Genomic DNA, 15,867 nt, shown 5'->3' on the forward strand with positions numbered 1-15,867 from the left:
CCCATAAACACCTGTTCAGACCTTGCATTTATACAAAATATTAGCACTGGGGAAAAATTAGACTGATTTATTTTAAACAGATTAAACAACTTGAAACAAGACAAAGTACAGTAATTTCTAACTAGTTTAGAGCAATTGTTTAATTGTTTCATATATGTAAAAACAAGAAATTGGCACCAACATATCTGTAATTTTTCATTAACACAAATGCATTAAAAACAATGGTATGGAAATGCACAAAGGCATTTCAGTTAAGGCTTCTACAGATATTGCATGTTCTATAATTAAACATCTATTTCGTAAACTCATTCTAAAACTTTCCAAGAAACTAAACAAAAAAGCTCAGTTAGACTCATATTCCACTGTGAGGCTTAATGGAATGAAGAATGTCTTGTACTATAGATAATTAGTCATCAAACTGTTTATTGTGCTTTTTATATGGCAACCTCAAACCTCATTAATTTAAATATGGATATATTCAGATCCTCCTCAAAAGATACACTGGAAAGGCAAGACTGGATTGATCACATTAAGTTCATTAATTCAATCCATGCTCAACCATCTAAACAAACTACTGTATTTCACAATGACAATGAATCTGGCTCTTGGCTAGCATCGCTCTGTCCAAGGGATACTTGGAAGGCCAATTCCTAATATTAATGTCAGAAATCAAGCAATGATGTTATCCAAGTTTTTCCTGTACTGACGTGATGCCTTAGCACCCTTTTGCCTGATTTTGCCCATATTTTATAGGCAAAATTACATTTCTTACCATACCGAGATGACAGAAGTGTCATGCAGCAAAGAGAAGCCATTATTAATCCCATCTTCAGGAGGTCAGTGATTCTGTAACTCAAACACACCACATCAGGAGGAAGTGTGGTGGCAACCTACATGAGAACACTTTGTGCCTCATCCTCCATCTCCTACAGCCAAATCATGACAAGAACATCCAGTGCACGACTGAAGGAGAGCACACCCTGAATCTCTCCATCTTAATGTACAATGCAGGGCCAGCCATAATTTCGCTCTACAGTTTTGCAAAAATACATACACAAGAGCCACAACAATTTACAAAAGCGTTAAGGGCTCCTTCCCATAACAAACTGAGTGCCCCAGAACACAGCCAACAGCTGTGGAACATCTTTTAAATTCTTGCAGAACTCTTTTCCCTCACTGCCAGGATTACCACAGCATTTAAATGATGTCATGAACACTGAACTCTTAACTTAAATTTGCTGGATGGACATAAAAGAACTCAAGCCCTCAACAGGGCAGCAACAGCCCTAGTTATTCATGTTCCCATGTTTGTTTTGAAGCAACTCAGGTAACAGTAAAGAGAGTTAGCACTGAAAGCACAGAAAGCTCTTTGACATTTCCTTTCAAGTCTTTCATCTGGCTACTCTTAACTTCACTACTATAAAAAGTTCAGTAATTCTCCAGAGAACTTTGACAACTGCACCCCCTTTATAACCACCCATAGACATATATTAAATCAAATAATGCAGAATCAGTATGCATTAAACAACATATACAAATAGGTTTTGGGCTTTAGGTGATACTTTCTTGATAAATGGTTTTCAAACTAGCTGTTGTCTGTGTCTACTAAGGAGACTGTTTCATCCTTCAATATGTATTTATTCCTATCTGAAAGGCTTTCATTTTGCCGTTTTAATATAAAAGAAAAAGAATGTTGGCTATAATCATCAAAACTCACCAACTGCCACTATTGCTACTACATCACTGCACAGAAGGTGGGTTGCTGAAGAGTTTTTAGTTTGCTTTAATAATCATTTTCTTGTAATTTTAAGAAGTTTTCCATTCCATCCTAACACAAAACGACAAATTGGTGGGTAATCAGTCTCCATCAAAATTTTCAACATCTGTGAAATTCAAGTTTCTTTAGCAAGAGCAGTGAATAAACTATTGTTCTTGCCATACAAGATAAGGAAAAATCAGAACACTCTTCTTGTGAATGGCTTTGTAATAGTTATGCATCCTGACTGCTCAGAAATTAGAGGCCATGGATGTATCCTGTTGGCAACACAAAACAACCGTTTGATTACAAGATGTATTTAGGTGTTTTCATTAACTGACCAAACTGTTGCGACATTAAAGCTTCTTTTTCTTGTCTCTAATCAACCTGAAAGAACTTGTTATCATCAAGATCTTTGTCAAGAGAACTAAACGAAGATAAAAAAAAGTGTCCTCTTTTATGGATTATTAAACAAAATCCCTGTCAATTCAATCCTTTATTCTAGCAAATACTTTTCATGACACCCAAATGCAGATTATTTTATGCTTACCAACTTGGTGGATTTTATGTTTCCTAACTCTGTTTTGTTATCATCGTCTCTTCCTTAGACTACTTTTGTCATAAGATTTGTTTTAATCTCTAGAGGATATTTAACCAAGTCAGATAAGCTAACTGCTGTCAGCATTAGTAATAAAAGCAGGTTGTTGAAGAGTGTTACAACCGTCAAAAAAGCACTGAACACCTGATCTTCTGCAACCCTCTAGTGTCTTTGGCTATGCAGGCAGCAATATTTACAAAATAAACCTTGACTTTTTGCACTAGGAATAATCTGCTTTGCAAAATAAAAAGCAAAAGTATAAAAGATTTCCATCACATTTGGAAACTGTAACATGCATAAAAAGATCAACATTAAATATATACAATACAAAAATACATTTTTTTCTTTAAGAAAATTATAATACATAGCTATAATACACAACATGTTGTGCCATCAGTCACAGCTACAAGAGTTGCAGGTTCTTGTTCCACACTTATGGCTGGACTCTGGGTATGACATCTCCCTGGGGAAATTCCTCAATTTCAGCATGAAACATCAGTTCTAAATGAGAAAAAAAAAAATTCGTTTGCTTTGGAAACTTTCACCTGAATACAATTCCATTACTCTTGAAAAGCACCCTGGCATTCCCCCAAGCCTCCTGGTTTTTGTCTCAATCATATCATTAACGACTCAGCAATGGCAAGGGCCACCACTGTCCTTAGAAAACTACTGTTGCCCCCCAAAATTAACAGAACTGGTGACAATGTTAGCAGGTGATCATATGTAGTATCACCCTGCATTCAACCTGGACACTGAAACAGAACTCTGAAGTACACTGAGGGATTGTTCTGAGAGTGTCAGACTTAGGAAGGAAGATTTCTGTTTAGAGACTCGTTCACTTATAGATGGATCTGCTCTGTGTTTCAGTGTTAAGTCAGCACCAGCAGAACCTGGCTTAGAAAGCATCATGCACGAATGATACTGCTCACAGCTGTCACCACGGCAGCTCAGCCATGGCAAACAGCCCAAGGCAGCAGTGAAGAGCTCCTGGTGCAGAAACTGGCTGGGCACACTAAGCAGCTGATGAAGCAGCCCCTGTGGAGCTCTGTGCTGCTGAGGGTTCTCTTATGTCTCTGTACTCCACACGTGTGCTTTGCCTTGCTACCTGCACATTCTTTGTATAGACCAGGCTGTGTCTGCCAACATCTGTCAACATGGTAAAGTTACACGGCCTGTACGTGCAACAGTGTGGTTTATCCCCTCAAGTTTGAGATTCACATATGTTTGCTACCCCATCCTTAGCAAACTAAACTTTCTCTACTGTTTGGGGTAAGTCCTAATGAATTTCTCTCTAGAAATTTCTGAAGCACTTTTCCAATCTTACTAGGCACATGTAAACATCAGAAAAGTTCATCAAAACTTGAGTAAAATTCTGCCACTCGACTGTTTGAATAAGTATTATTTTAAAAATGGGTTTACAATACAATTTAAACATCTATTATAAATTTTACCATCAAGGACTGTAAAGGCTGCCACTCAGTTATTCATGTTTTTTTAACTCATTGAGTTATTAGAAATAAGCACAGTAACTGGGGACAGGTGAAATACAGACACCTGTACATTAAAATTCTAAAGCAATTTCAGGAAGCATGTTCAGTCTTCAGTTTCCCAAAAACAAATCTGTGTTTTAATTCATGGTTCTTGGGATACCTTATCACTTTTAAGTCAAAACTTGGGATTTTTATGAACAGCATACCTTCAAGTCACAGGCTGCATGCACTTGACAGGAAAGCTAAGTTATGATACACCTTTTGGATCCCAGTAGGAATACAAAAGGAAGAAGGCCTAGTCTCTAGCAAAGCTTCTTCTGTGAAAAGAACTTGCTTGCCCCTTCCTGCACAAGTAGTCCTCTTTTGAAGTCCTGTTCTGCAAGCACGAATCTGACTTTTCAAAGCTTGGGAGTTCCCAAAACTACTGCAGTGTTCTACTGGAAATAATACTGAGCTTGAAATGCATTAAGCATTTGCAAAGGGAACATTAATAACATTAGGGAATTTTCTAAAACACAAGTAGAATAAATACATTTCAAATATTTAAAATACTGTTAAACTTATTTTTCCCTTCAATGAAAAAGAGATGTGCTCTCATGTTTCAAAATTCATGTTGCTTCAGACATGACAAATAAGGCTTTTCTTTCCTTTTTAAATGAATGCTTATCCTTTATAAAACCAAACACAGACACCAGCATCCTAAGAAGCATTTGCTGTGGAAGGTTGCTAGGGGGTACTTGTTTTCATTCAGTCACAAAATTTGTCAGGACTAGTCTTGAACACCAAATGCAGAGCACTTGGTTCAGCAGATAAAAGCTTGAATAAACAAGCTTTATTATAAAACAAGCTTTATTATAAACAATTTCATCTATTAATGTTTCCTACCTTCACTGTGGTCAAGCTCTGGTCGGTAAGACAAGAAGATCCAACTTGTCCCAACTAGAACAGACACTACTAGATTCACCACAACCCATGAATGAACAATTTCTTCCTCTGTACCTGCAGTCCTGGGAAAAACACATCAACCCATTAGTCAGTTCACTGGTACACAGAGGTTACAGTAATAATTTCAACAGAGTATCATCAAAACAAGCTTGCTAAGCCAGATGTGAAAACAGAACTACTTGCACCGTCATGATGGTCCTGCATTGCCAAGGCCTGGCAAAGAGAATGATTACCAAAGACAGTGACTCAGCTAAGAAGCCCCAATATCTCACAGAGAATGTCCACTTGTAGAGTTCAACAGCAAATTCCTTTTCTTGGCCAAGAGACAAAAAATAAAAATCAAAATGCACGGTCAAATTTTACTGTGGTGAAAGGCACCAAAAATATCATCAGTCCATCTTACTTTTAAGCACTTCCTCATGAGTCAGCAAGGTAAGTGAGCAGCAAGTTACTAAAGTCTGTTGGGAAGCCAGTCAAGGACCTGTATAGAGATGCTGTGGGGTGGATGAGATGGGGCTTTAAGACTGTATGATTCAGCTTAGAGGGTTAACTGACACTTTTCTTACTGGCATAACAGTAGCAGGTTGTGGTTTTGTTACTAGAATCTAGGCTGTTTAATAAACAACTCAATAAACATTTATAGAAGCCCTAAAAGAAAAGCCCAAAACTAACTGCCAAAACCAGCAAATTTTCACATAAATGCTTCTGTTCTACTTCTCTGTTCTGCTTCTGGTCTAGTTTAAAAACTTGTGCTACTAGAATTCAAGTCCATTAGTATCTACTTCAGAAAGTAACAGCTTTGGATGGGATTGCCCAACAGGAAACAATGCTTTAGGTTTAAATGTCACCTGTGTCTGCTAAGCTGATGCATCCTGTGACAGACCATCTCCTTCGAAACCGGTGTTGACTCTCTACAGAATGTCAAGCCCTTGAACCCAAAAGGGTTACCTCAGTAGAGTCCCATTTTCAAGCTAGAGATTCTTAGGGTTCCTGCCAGATGACATTTCCAGCATCATTCCAACAGGCTCTTGTTTGAGGTATAATGGATTTGCAACCAAAATGACCAAACCCATCCTTGAGTTTTTATTTTTCAGTGAAATTATCAAAGGTTCAGGACAAGCTCAAACAAAGGCAGGTTTAGTAATGAAATAGTTCATCAGTACTTTCTTATACATATTGTATGACCTCTTCCATCCACTAGTTTGACTAAGGTTCTTAAGGGAGCTACGTCATAATTTGCAGGAGTGGTTTCTTAAGTTTCCTACCAGATACTGCCATTTTCCGAAGGTGGTGTGTAGAGGTTGATTCTGTCACATGTCATCTGCTGGCTTAAGGATAAGATAAGAGCAGCAAAGTACACTGGAAGAAATGGAATTAGTAGCGTCAGATATAAACTCCCAAAATGCTCTCTCATCACGACATAGTACTAATCACTACATTTTCTTTCCTTTCACTCCACTGTCTCCCTAAATTCATTCTCTCTTCTTCAACATTTCTGACCCATCAAAGTCTGGTTTCTGCACTTTTGCAATTCATCAGCTACATCAAACGCGGCATCTTGCTATTCCATTTTTTTGTTAGATTTGTGTTCTGTATTCAGAAGTGGGAAAGAACTATTTCACTTAACAGCCCCACTAATGCTACTACTGCAAATGCTTAAAAAAAATATGTAACAAAGTGTTCACGGCCTTTGCTATTTTCAACTACTAAGCCACTTCTTCTAAAGTAGAAAATAACCAGGAAGGGCGATTTCACTAAAAACAGTACATAGGAGTTTTCCATTTACCATATTTTCTGGACAACTTCCTATCCACTTCAAAATACTTACAGAAAGAGGCTACTGCTGCTGGGTCTAGGGTAAGAAAGCCCCTCACTGCAACTGAGGCTTTTGCCAAATCAGTCCTGATAACAAAACCAAGAGTCATTAACACAGCCCAGTAAGACAATGATATTGTTCTTCTAGCAGTATTCTTTTACCTTATGCAAGGTCTTTTTTCTGCCTCTGTTACAGTGCCTTAATACACAACTATATCCCACACACATGGCAATGGCCCTCATTATGCCAAATCCAAGAAAGACTGAAACAAACAGTACCAGTTTGTTGAAGCAGGGTCCAAGCAGTGGACAGAAATGAGTAAGAAAGGTCTGGATGCACAAGTACACCCTTTCTCTGTATAGCCAGCCATGTGTAAAATCACTCTTTAAGTATGTCACATTAAATCATCAACAGCAGATCAGAATATGCTACAGAAAGGAACATAGTGTACCCAAATTACACACACACCTTTCAAATACAAATATATTTTACCTGTCAAAGGCTGAGACTGTACTGATAGACAGCAACAAATAGAACAAACTTTGAGCTGGGTATGCTATTGGCTTATACTGTTCAAGCAGGTTAGAAACTGTGGAAAGCTCATGTCCTGCCAAAATGTAGATAACAACGATGTTCCATACAGCATACCCAGCAAGGAAGCCATGGGTAAAGAGTCCCATCACCCTGAAAGGAGGAAAGAACATTAGATCACTTTAAATATCTTGAATTAGCAAAGACCTTTAGATCAATAGAAAAGGCCTATGAATCCATCTGTTCGACCCTGCTTTTCAGAGCCTTTCAGAAATTGTTTCTAAATGCTTTTCCTGATCTAGTTTTAAAAATTCTAGGCAACAAGACTTCTGCATCCTCCCTTAACAGACTGCACCAGAACCTGAGCACTTAAAGAAAACAAAGATGTTTTGCCTTTGCTTCATTATTGCTTCAGGAATCAAATACTTTCACTCGCTGCCTGTAGCTTTCCAAAAGCACTGCCCTTTACACTTACACAATGGTCTTAAACTTGTCCCCAAGGCAGTCTTTTCTTTATCTTCCTTGCTAAGGAAAACCTTGAAAAGGAAGCACAGGCTCACAGATAATATACACAAGAGAATAAAATGGTTGTCATCTTCCCATCCTGTATCTCAACATGACCACATATTAAAAAAAATACATTACTTTTTTGCTATTGTGTGCAAACTTATTCCCCTAGTCCAATTTCACTCCTCCCTCTTTTTCACCAACCAGGATTTTTCTTTGAGAACTATCTGAATTCAAGTATTTTTATCCTGGTGATACACCTGATGGGTCAGTCTTATTTTCTAATTTTTTTTGGTAGGTCTCTAATATTTTGGTTATCAGATCAGTCTCTTTCTATTCAGATTTTGTCTGAATCTTTGCAATATGACTTTCTTAGTTATTCTTTTTATAACCATATTTTGCATGTGGTGTCTAAACTACAAATACATATTCTTGACAATAAATACCAAAACCTAGAAGAGTGATAAACTTTCTATCTTTTGCATCCTGAACAACCATTTATTAGGAATATCCAAAAGAAATAAAGCGACATCTGAATGGTAGAGAAAAGGCACTAATTTTCAAGGGAAAAAAAAAAACATCACAAAACTCCAACACTGATTTCTTCTTATTTACATGAGAACATTTATCTTTCACCTGAAACTTCGGTGCACTGAGAGGGCAACGTCTCTGGTAGTCCATGAAGCCTTGACATCCAGAAGTACATTAATATTTTCAGTGGTTTTAATCAATTCTGCACGGTCAGCAGCCTGAAACCGCCCTGAAAGGATGAGAAAATTAGTTTCAGAGAGTACTGTTACCTTTCATCATCATCTCTGCATTAAAAAGCTGTAAGCCTCAGAAGTTCCATCAGAAAATCTCTCCTGCCCTGGAGTGATGCATCCTGGTGGTCAGGCTAAGACCTAAATGTGCAAAGAATGTGCAAAGCACTTTGGGAAACTACTCAGTGTACAAGAAAAACCCCTGGTACAAAAAAACCCCAAAACCCAAAACCAACAGAAAAACCCAAACAACCACCATAAAACTCCCACTGGAAAGACTTTTTATAAATAATAATTTCTTCTCAAGGTACTGTGACAGTATTAAGTCAAATAAGCTCAGCTGAGTACTTTGAAACAGTCTTTTTCACACAGACCATGGAATTCAAACATTCAACCAAATATGCCAGCACAGCAACACTAGCATTCAATGTTGAAAAATTATCATGTATATTTATTTCCATATAATTTTTGTTTGGGACAGCCTTTTTAAAAAAATTCTTCCCAATACTACAGTATTTGGATTTTAAATACAACAGTGCTTCCCCTAATTGCAAGAATGTCCTGAAGTTACTGAAATCACAAGCTGAACTTACGATTTTTCTCAACAAACACTTTGCTAACAGGCTGGCTAATTCCAGTGGGAGCAGCAAACACAGGCTGCTGATCTGGGCTCTTTCTGTGCTCATCTTCAATGATGTCTTCCTCCTCCACTTCCAGCTCATTGGGACTCTGCATTTCGGCCGGCCGAGGTTTCCTGTCAGCACAGAACATATAGCGGGTCAAAGAAAGAACAGGAAATAACATGGAAAACCTAAAGGCTCCTATGAACATTTAACCTGTCTAACTTGACTGATAATAACTGACCAGGCTACTGACCTGTATAATATTATCCCATTTACAATTTTAAGGACTAAAGTTCTCATGGAGTTAATTAACTAAAAACATAAAGCTAATTCCATGTGAAAAGATTAACAATTAGAACATATGGGAACAGTTGGGGAAAAAACATGCTAACTCTCATAACATTAAGAAAAAGATAGTAAGAATGAAAGAAAGTGGTTACACATTCTAATTTTTTCACATATGTGACTGAACTATTAGGCTCATGAAAATGTATTCAGAACTGTAATGCATCCAGGTATGCACAGAACAAACAGGTGAAGAAAGTTAGATCTTAACCCTGGAAAGAACTGCACACAGGCTGAATGGTATCAGGCTTGATGAGCTTCAAGATCTTATGTTTTTCTAATGTGACAACATAAAATGCTACTCAGCCACAGTCACTGGCACAGGTGTTCCAAATGATGAGCTATACGAGTATTGTCTCACTTTGTTCTTTTTCTCTGTTTGCGGACCACTGGTTCTTCAGCTTCAGGGACATCCATGCCATTTCCATTCTGAAACAGGGACGCAACATTTTGCTGGGTAAAAGAGGTCTCGGAATCTGAAGATTTAAAAAAAAACAACATCACGACATGAAAGCTTTAGAACTTTCATAAAAATGGAAATACATTCACTCAAATACATAAATAGTTGTTATTATATAAACAGAGTCGCAAAAAAGTTATGATCCTCTGAGCTTTGAATGATGTAAAGTATCTATTTTATCACTTCCAAAACTGTACTACAGTTGTTTTCATGGAGGTTTGAACCCTATGGAATCTGACATCAGAAACTGAAACCCTAAGCTGCCATTCACTCAGAGATTACTTTCAGGTGTTTCAAGTACAAAAGCACGTGAAATGTTTTAAGCCAAAATACACGTTGGCCAATCCCATTTCTGCGTTACCACGTTTTATTCGGTGCCCTTTCCAACCCACACCTGTTTCACGTACCAGCAGGTACTTTCTTCTTCTTGCGTTTCCTCTGCGGAGGGACATCCTGGTGTTCGGGAGTGAGGGGCTCGCTGCTCTCAGACTGCCGCCGCACCGCGGCGTGGACAATGCCGTCTGAAAACCACAGGAAAAGATCCGGCAACCTTAACTCAGAGCCAGCGAGAAACAGGCAAGAAAAAGCTGCCCTTTACTACGCTGTGCAAATTCTGTATTTGCCCAGCTGAGCAACAGCTGAGATGCAAATGCCCTGGCTAGGAAAACAGCTGGGAATCAAATGCCATAAGAAGGAACATACAAGGGTGACGGCTAACAACCCTCCTTTCACCCTAACAGTTTCATGCTTAGGAGGAAATTAAGTATCCAAGAAGTAGCACAGTTCCCATTTGGGCATACAGCAGAGGCCTGACTGAAAGAAATCCACCACAGGAAAGAACTATACCTCTCTATTTCTCCTTTCTACGTGCAAAGATTATAATGCAAGGGACAAGTAAAAATTAAGTTTGTTACAAAGTGATCCACGCAGATATGTGCTAAGGCAAAATAGCATGAAATCAAAGGAAAATTTAAATGCTAAACATACTCCACAAGAATAAAGGGAGGAGCAGAAAAGCAACACTAAAGGATGTTTACTCCAGTGTGAGAGAGGAGCTATTATACTTTGGAGGAACTACATTTCCATGAGAGGTTAATATGAATTCATCAAATATTCTAGCACCAGTAGCATCAATTTGCATGATCCGAAGAAAGACATGACCAGAAGCAGAAAGGTACTGTTCCATTTTACATCACATCTGGTTTTTTATAGCTCTTCCAAAGACTGCCATTTTTATGATAATAACTGAATCCATCTGGTTCTACTTCAAGCACAGGTTTACCCACCTTTTATAAAGTTTTACTGTGCTAAAAAGCAAAATTAACCAGCAAAGTAACAGCAAAAGTCAAGGTGTACTTTGCATCATCATTCAGCTCACTGAAAACAACAGTAAACAAAACTTAATCCTTGGAAAATCCTGCTAGCAACAGCTCTACTTGTTGCCTTTAAAGGTCTTTCAGTGAGGCCTCATTGTACACTTTTAAGCACATAAAAGCAGTTTACTCATCAAACTTTTATATGGACCCAAGTCAACTGGTTACAGAAATCCACTAGATTCTGTTAACATGTTCTGCTTTATCAAAACAGATCAGACTCATAATCTTGCTTAAAACAATATGTTTGTTCTGCAGATTTGCTTCTTGCAAAAATACAAAGCTCTGATGCTAGTCACCTTTTACACTCTGAACTAACTCTTCAATGATAATGTAATGATTAACTTTTGACTTTATTTGGCCAAGGACTCAAATTGAGCCAAATTGTTAAATGAGTTTTATCTTAGTTCATTCAAAAATTCAAGCTCTTAACACATTAAACATAAGCATCTTACAGCTGGAAATTACTATTTCATGAAGCATGCAAAAAATTTACAAAGGAAAAAAATAGCGGGAATAAAAGAACAGTTTTCAGTCTTGGTAGGACCTTACCTAATGGAGTCTTTCCTTTGGGTTTTCTTTTTTTGGGACGACTGAGTGGAATTTCATCTGCATAACATAAAACAGAAGTATGGGTGCACAGCAAGGAGAAAACTCCGTTTTCTTTTTTTAACAGCCATTTTATTGCAAGTTAAGAAATAGGTTCTTTTTTACAAATTATGACATTCTTCACATTTTACAGGTAAGATGATAATTCACCAGTTCACACAAGGAGGAAGAGTAGAGAAGATGGCAGGAAAACAGGATAAGGAAAACTGTCTTATGTGTGGCAGAGGCTAAACACACACATGCACCTGTATTAGGTGAAAAAGTCAAATACTCTAAATAATGCTCTGAAAAAGAAACTTATTGTTTAAAGCACAGTGGCAGCATTTCAGTTACCTTGATGGAAACAGCAAACAATAAAGAGAACAAAGAAAACTACAGCTCTAGCAATGGCAGCACAGGTATCCATGCAGTTTAAACAATCAGCCTGCATCTAGGAAAAGTATAAGGCTCTATCTTTAAAGAGAGAATGTGTGATATCAAAACGAACTATCAATGTTTATAATTCTCCTTAATAACTCACCTTGGCTTCCACTTCACGTTTAAGGAGAAAAGGTGTTGACATGCAGTGTAAAAGGAACAAAGATGAGAAGAAAGTTAATTTTGAATGAATTACAATTCACAGCAGTGAAATTCACGGTGCTGCTTCTGTGATTCCTTCCCTTACCCCCACTCCTCTTTCTGAGCAGTTGTTACAACAGGGTTAAGGGTAGGAAGCAATCATCAGGACTCAACACTTTGTTGGTGACTAGGCACAGTTTCTTGATTGGCTGGCTGAGGATCAGATTAAAAGCTTTAATCACCTGGCTAATTAAAACTTGTCTTACTGCCTGATATGTAACAAACCAACAAAAGTTATAAAACATTTGAGCCCACACATTACTAAAAAGACACTATATGTCATCAATCATAAACATCACATTTACTTTCAGGTACTTTGAAAGAATTCTAAAGTACTGTGTCATAACAACTCTACTTCCACATTGAAAAAAAAGCCCAATTTTTTTACCTATGCTACATCAAATTAGTAGACACCTATATCCCTATTCAAGAATATCTAGTCCAATGTCAGAAATTCCTGTTCTAAAGGATCTGTGATTCAAAAAAACAAAAGAACATGTAACAAAACAAAGAGGGAAGTGAGAAGAGATTGAAAAAGACATCAGTTCCACTATAGTAGACATTAAAACTGTAATATCTATCTGAAACTTTTTAAAGGATTTATCTCTCAGTATTAAAACCGAAGTAATAGACTAAAATGTCTCAGCTTCAAAATGCTTTGCATTTCTTGTAAAGTGTTCTGGGACAAAAATTAGAAAGAGAAGCAATTATTTTTAAAACTGTTATGACTACTCATATGTTTAATAAACTTATTTCTCTTAATGTCATTACTTTTAAAATCACTGCAGTACAGCACCACAATCAGTTCCACAGAATGCACTGATTTTACCTTGGCACTGGAGGAAGGGCACGAGGCGGGCACTGAAAGACAAGAGAGAGACAGAAGTCAACTTCTATCAGCATAAAACCACCTCTCAGAAAACAGCTGTTTCCAGGTGTGGTCAGAACACACGAGGTATGTTTTGCTTCATATGCCCCCTAAATGGCTGGACATTCCTGATGGAGATGTTATAGAAAAGCAGTACCTAAAGGATGCTGGAATAATATGTCTTTACCAGAGTTCTGATGGGCACTGCATTAGGGATGTGTACCTAACATCTGTGTGTGAGGCACAGCTTGCATTTCAACTTCAGTTGGATAATTTTCACTTTTCATGTAAGGTACTGCTTTCATTAGAAAGCTTGTCAGTCAATCTGTTTAAATATCAGAATACTGCAATAATTTATGCATTCAATATACTTGTATAGTATACAGCATGAACTGATGGAGTATTTTCTATTAATGAAGGCGTAAATTCAGAACAATAGTAAAGTCAATAAAAGGAAATAAGCTCAGTTATGAAAACACCTTTAAATATTATAAAATACTATTTTTCATTTTTATTAATTTTCATATTTACCAGCAGGTCAAACACAACTAAAATCTAAAAATATCTCCTGATAATAATCCGAAACTGAGCTTGTACCTTTCTCTCATCTAGAAAAAGGCAGTTAACTTTCAGATTTTGTATTACACAAGAGTATACACAAATAAGTATTTCCCATGCTCAAAAAAGTCAGTTGATATCAGAAATAAAAAGGGCTGTAAGACTGGTAAGACTCAAACTTACCACTTGTTTCTTTCCCATATCATTTGAAGCTGCTCCCTGAAAGAGGCACTGTGAACTGGTCTATGCTCCCTAACGCTGCTCACATTGAACCTCAGCTAATTCTGAACTAAAAATAAACTTCAGGCAGCCAGGATTAGCTGAACATGAACCCTCCTGGCCCTGGGTTAGGACCCAGCACTACTCCCGTTTGAAACAAGGGCAGTTTGTTCTGTGGCACCAAATGTTATTTGCACCAAAAAACTGGTTAACTCCACTTGCTGCTCCAGGTTCCTGTAAACAAGTTTGACTTTGGTTTGTTTACCCAAAGCAAATGAGACGCCTCGTGCAAGGAAGGGTTTGTGGGATTAGGCCTCAAATCTCTCACTTGGATTTTGGCCATGCTGAAGACTGACAGCAAGTGCCATTTATACAGGTAGGGAACTGCACACCCTAAGCAGCCCCCAGTATTGGTCACACCATACAGCTGTACAAGAAAAATATTAGTAAAGGTCAGAGCTCATTACTGTTACTGTTTCCAACATTCCTTTAGCAGGAAATACTGAATGGTTACGATACTTGATATTTTAAAAAACTAAGAGCTAAAAAATCCATAAAAACAAACCAACCAACCAAACCCACAAACCTTCTATACAGCATTCACCACATGTGCAGTAGCATGTCTTTATTACTTTCTATAAAACAACTGAAAAGTGAATTGATTTGTTATCATTTATTTCTTGCAACAAAGGGAACCACATGCAAGCAGGCAGTGGTGAATACTCATCTGTTCCATCTGTATGACAGACAACTCTGCCGTGCAGATAGCAGCTTTGGTCTATTTGCCGGTTCGCAGAGTCTGAAGTAACTCACTCCAAGCGTGAGTTTGGGGACAGAGACATTTTGTTACTGCCAGAAGAGCTGCTGAATGCTCTAAGGTAGCCATAGCGCCCCTGAAGGCAACAGATTCTCTCAAACCAGCAGCCGCTGCCTCAGTCAAACCCTGTGTTTGCACACGTGAGCCAGGCCACAAGACCTGGGGCACACCTGGAAACTCAGGGCGGGAAAACCGAGCTACCCAATCCCGCTGGTGTCCATTCCAGGATGAAGGGCAGAAAGGGTTTAAAAGCCCTCAGTGTTTAAAAACACTTAACCAGCCTTTACAGATTTAAAGCTCTGCAGATTATCTTCTGAGAGATTTATATGAAAATACGAAAACAAGGAGGAAACGCTTGCTTGCCACCCCAGCAGAGGTGGCAGAAACGTGCCACGCTGCATCCGGCGACATCCCCCCTCCGCCTCCCCAGCGGAGCGGGGATGCAGGACCGCGCTACCGGGGCGCTCCGCTCTCGCCTCCCGCTTCCTCTCCGCCTCCCGGCAGCAGCTGCTGCCACCGAGGGCTCCGCGACGTCCCTTCAGCCACGGCGCCCGGCGGGACAAGCTCCCGCCTCCCGGGCTCCGCAGCCGGGCGTCCCGGGCTCCGCGGGCCCGTTCGCCGCCGCCCGCCCCGGCCCCGCCGCGCCCTCACCCCGCCGGGGCCCGCCCGCCGCGCCGCCATGGGCCGCGCCCGCCCGGATCGGCTCCGGCTCCGCGGGGAGGAGCCGCCGCTCCTTCCGCCCCGCGCCGCGGCTGCGCCCCCCCAGCGGCGGGGAGGGCCCGGCCCCGCTCCCGCCCGGCCTCGCCCGCCGCCCCCAGTGCGGGGCCAGCGCACCCCCGCGGATCTGGCCGGGGTCTTCGTCCTTAGGGCTGCGGGCGAGCAAAAGCAAACGCTCGAAAGTGGAAACAGGTTTCTGGCCTACTTTTCAGCTTGTAGCCAGGGTCACAAACTGCTAAATGAAGTTCTGCTCTGT

General features: G+C 39.4%; 1 protein-coding gene across 3 annotated transcripts; it reads right to left on the reverse strand.

The window, feature by feature from the left end:
- Positions 1-52: 52 nt before the first annotated feature.
- Positions 53-15,609, reverse strand: TMEM237 (transmembrane protein 237). Of its 3 annotated transcripts, none has more exons than XM_017834762.1 (13): positions 15,546-15,609; positions 13,262-13,293; positions 12,335-12,345; positions 11,758-11,814; positions 10,240-10,353; positions 9,734-9,848; positions 8,998-9,158; positions 8,280-8,403; positions 7,098-7,289; positions 6,618-6,691; positions 6,055-6,148; positions 4,730-4,851; positions 53-2,855 (listed from the first exon to the last, which is right to left on the reverse strand). In XM_017834762.1, exons 1-13 carry the CDS (start codon positions 15,573-15,575, stop codon positions 2,788-2,790), a joined length of 1,194 nt encoding a protein of 397 aa, XP_017690251.1. In that variant the 5' UTR covers positions 15,576-15,609; the 3' UTR covers positions 53-2,787. The 3 variants fall into 3 exon arrangements, with proteins under 3 accessions (XP_017690251.1, XP_017690260.1, XP_017690242.1); XM_017834771.1 differs by lacking the exon at positions 15,546-15,609 and adding an exon at positions 14,042-14,766; XM_017834753.1 differs by lacking the exon at positions 15,546-15,609 and having other exon boundaries at positions 13,262-13,471.
- Positions 15,610-15,867: the final 258 nt, after the last annotated feature.

Source organism: Lepidothrix coronata, unplaced genomic scaffold, assembly GCF_001604755.1.
Source record: "Lepidothrix coronata isolate B3197 unplaced genomic scaffold, Lepidothrix_coronata-1.0 Scaffold7, whole genome shotgun sequence".
NCBI classification, from domain to species: domain Eukaryota; kingdom Metazoa; phylum Chordata; class Aves; order Passeriformes; family Pipridae; genus Lepidothrix; species Lepidothrix coronata.

Coding starts and splice junctions, on each gene's coding strand:
- TMEM237 (XM_017834753.1), bottom strand. CDS start 13,335: ATGCTGATAGAAGTTGACTTCTGTCTCTCTCTTGTCTTTCAGTGCCCG. Junction 10,354..11,757: donor CAAAGGAAAGACTCCATTAG/GTAAGGTCCTAC, acceptor TGTGGTTTTCAG/ACGGCATTGTCCACGCCGCG. Junction 8,404..8,997: donor AGTGTTTGTTGAGAAAAATC/GTAAGTTCAGCT, acceptor TCATCCTTTCAG/GGCGGTTTCAGGCTGCTGAC.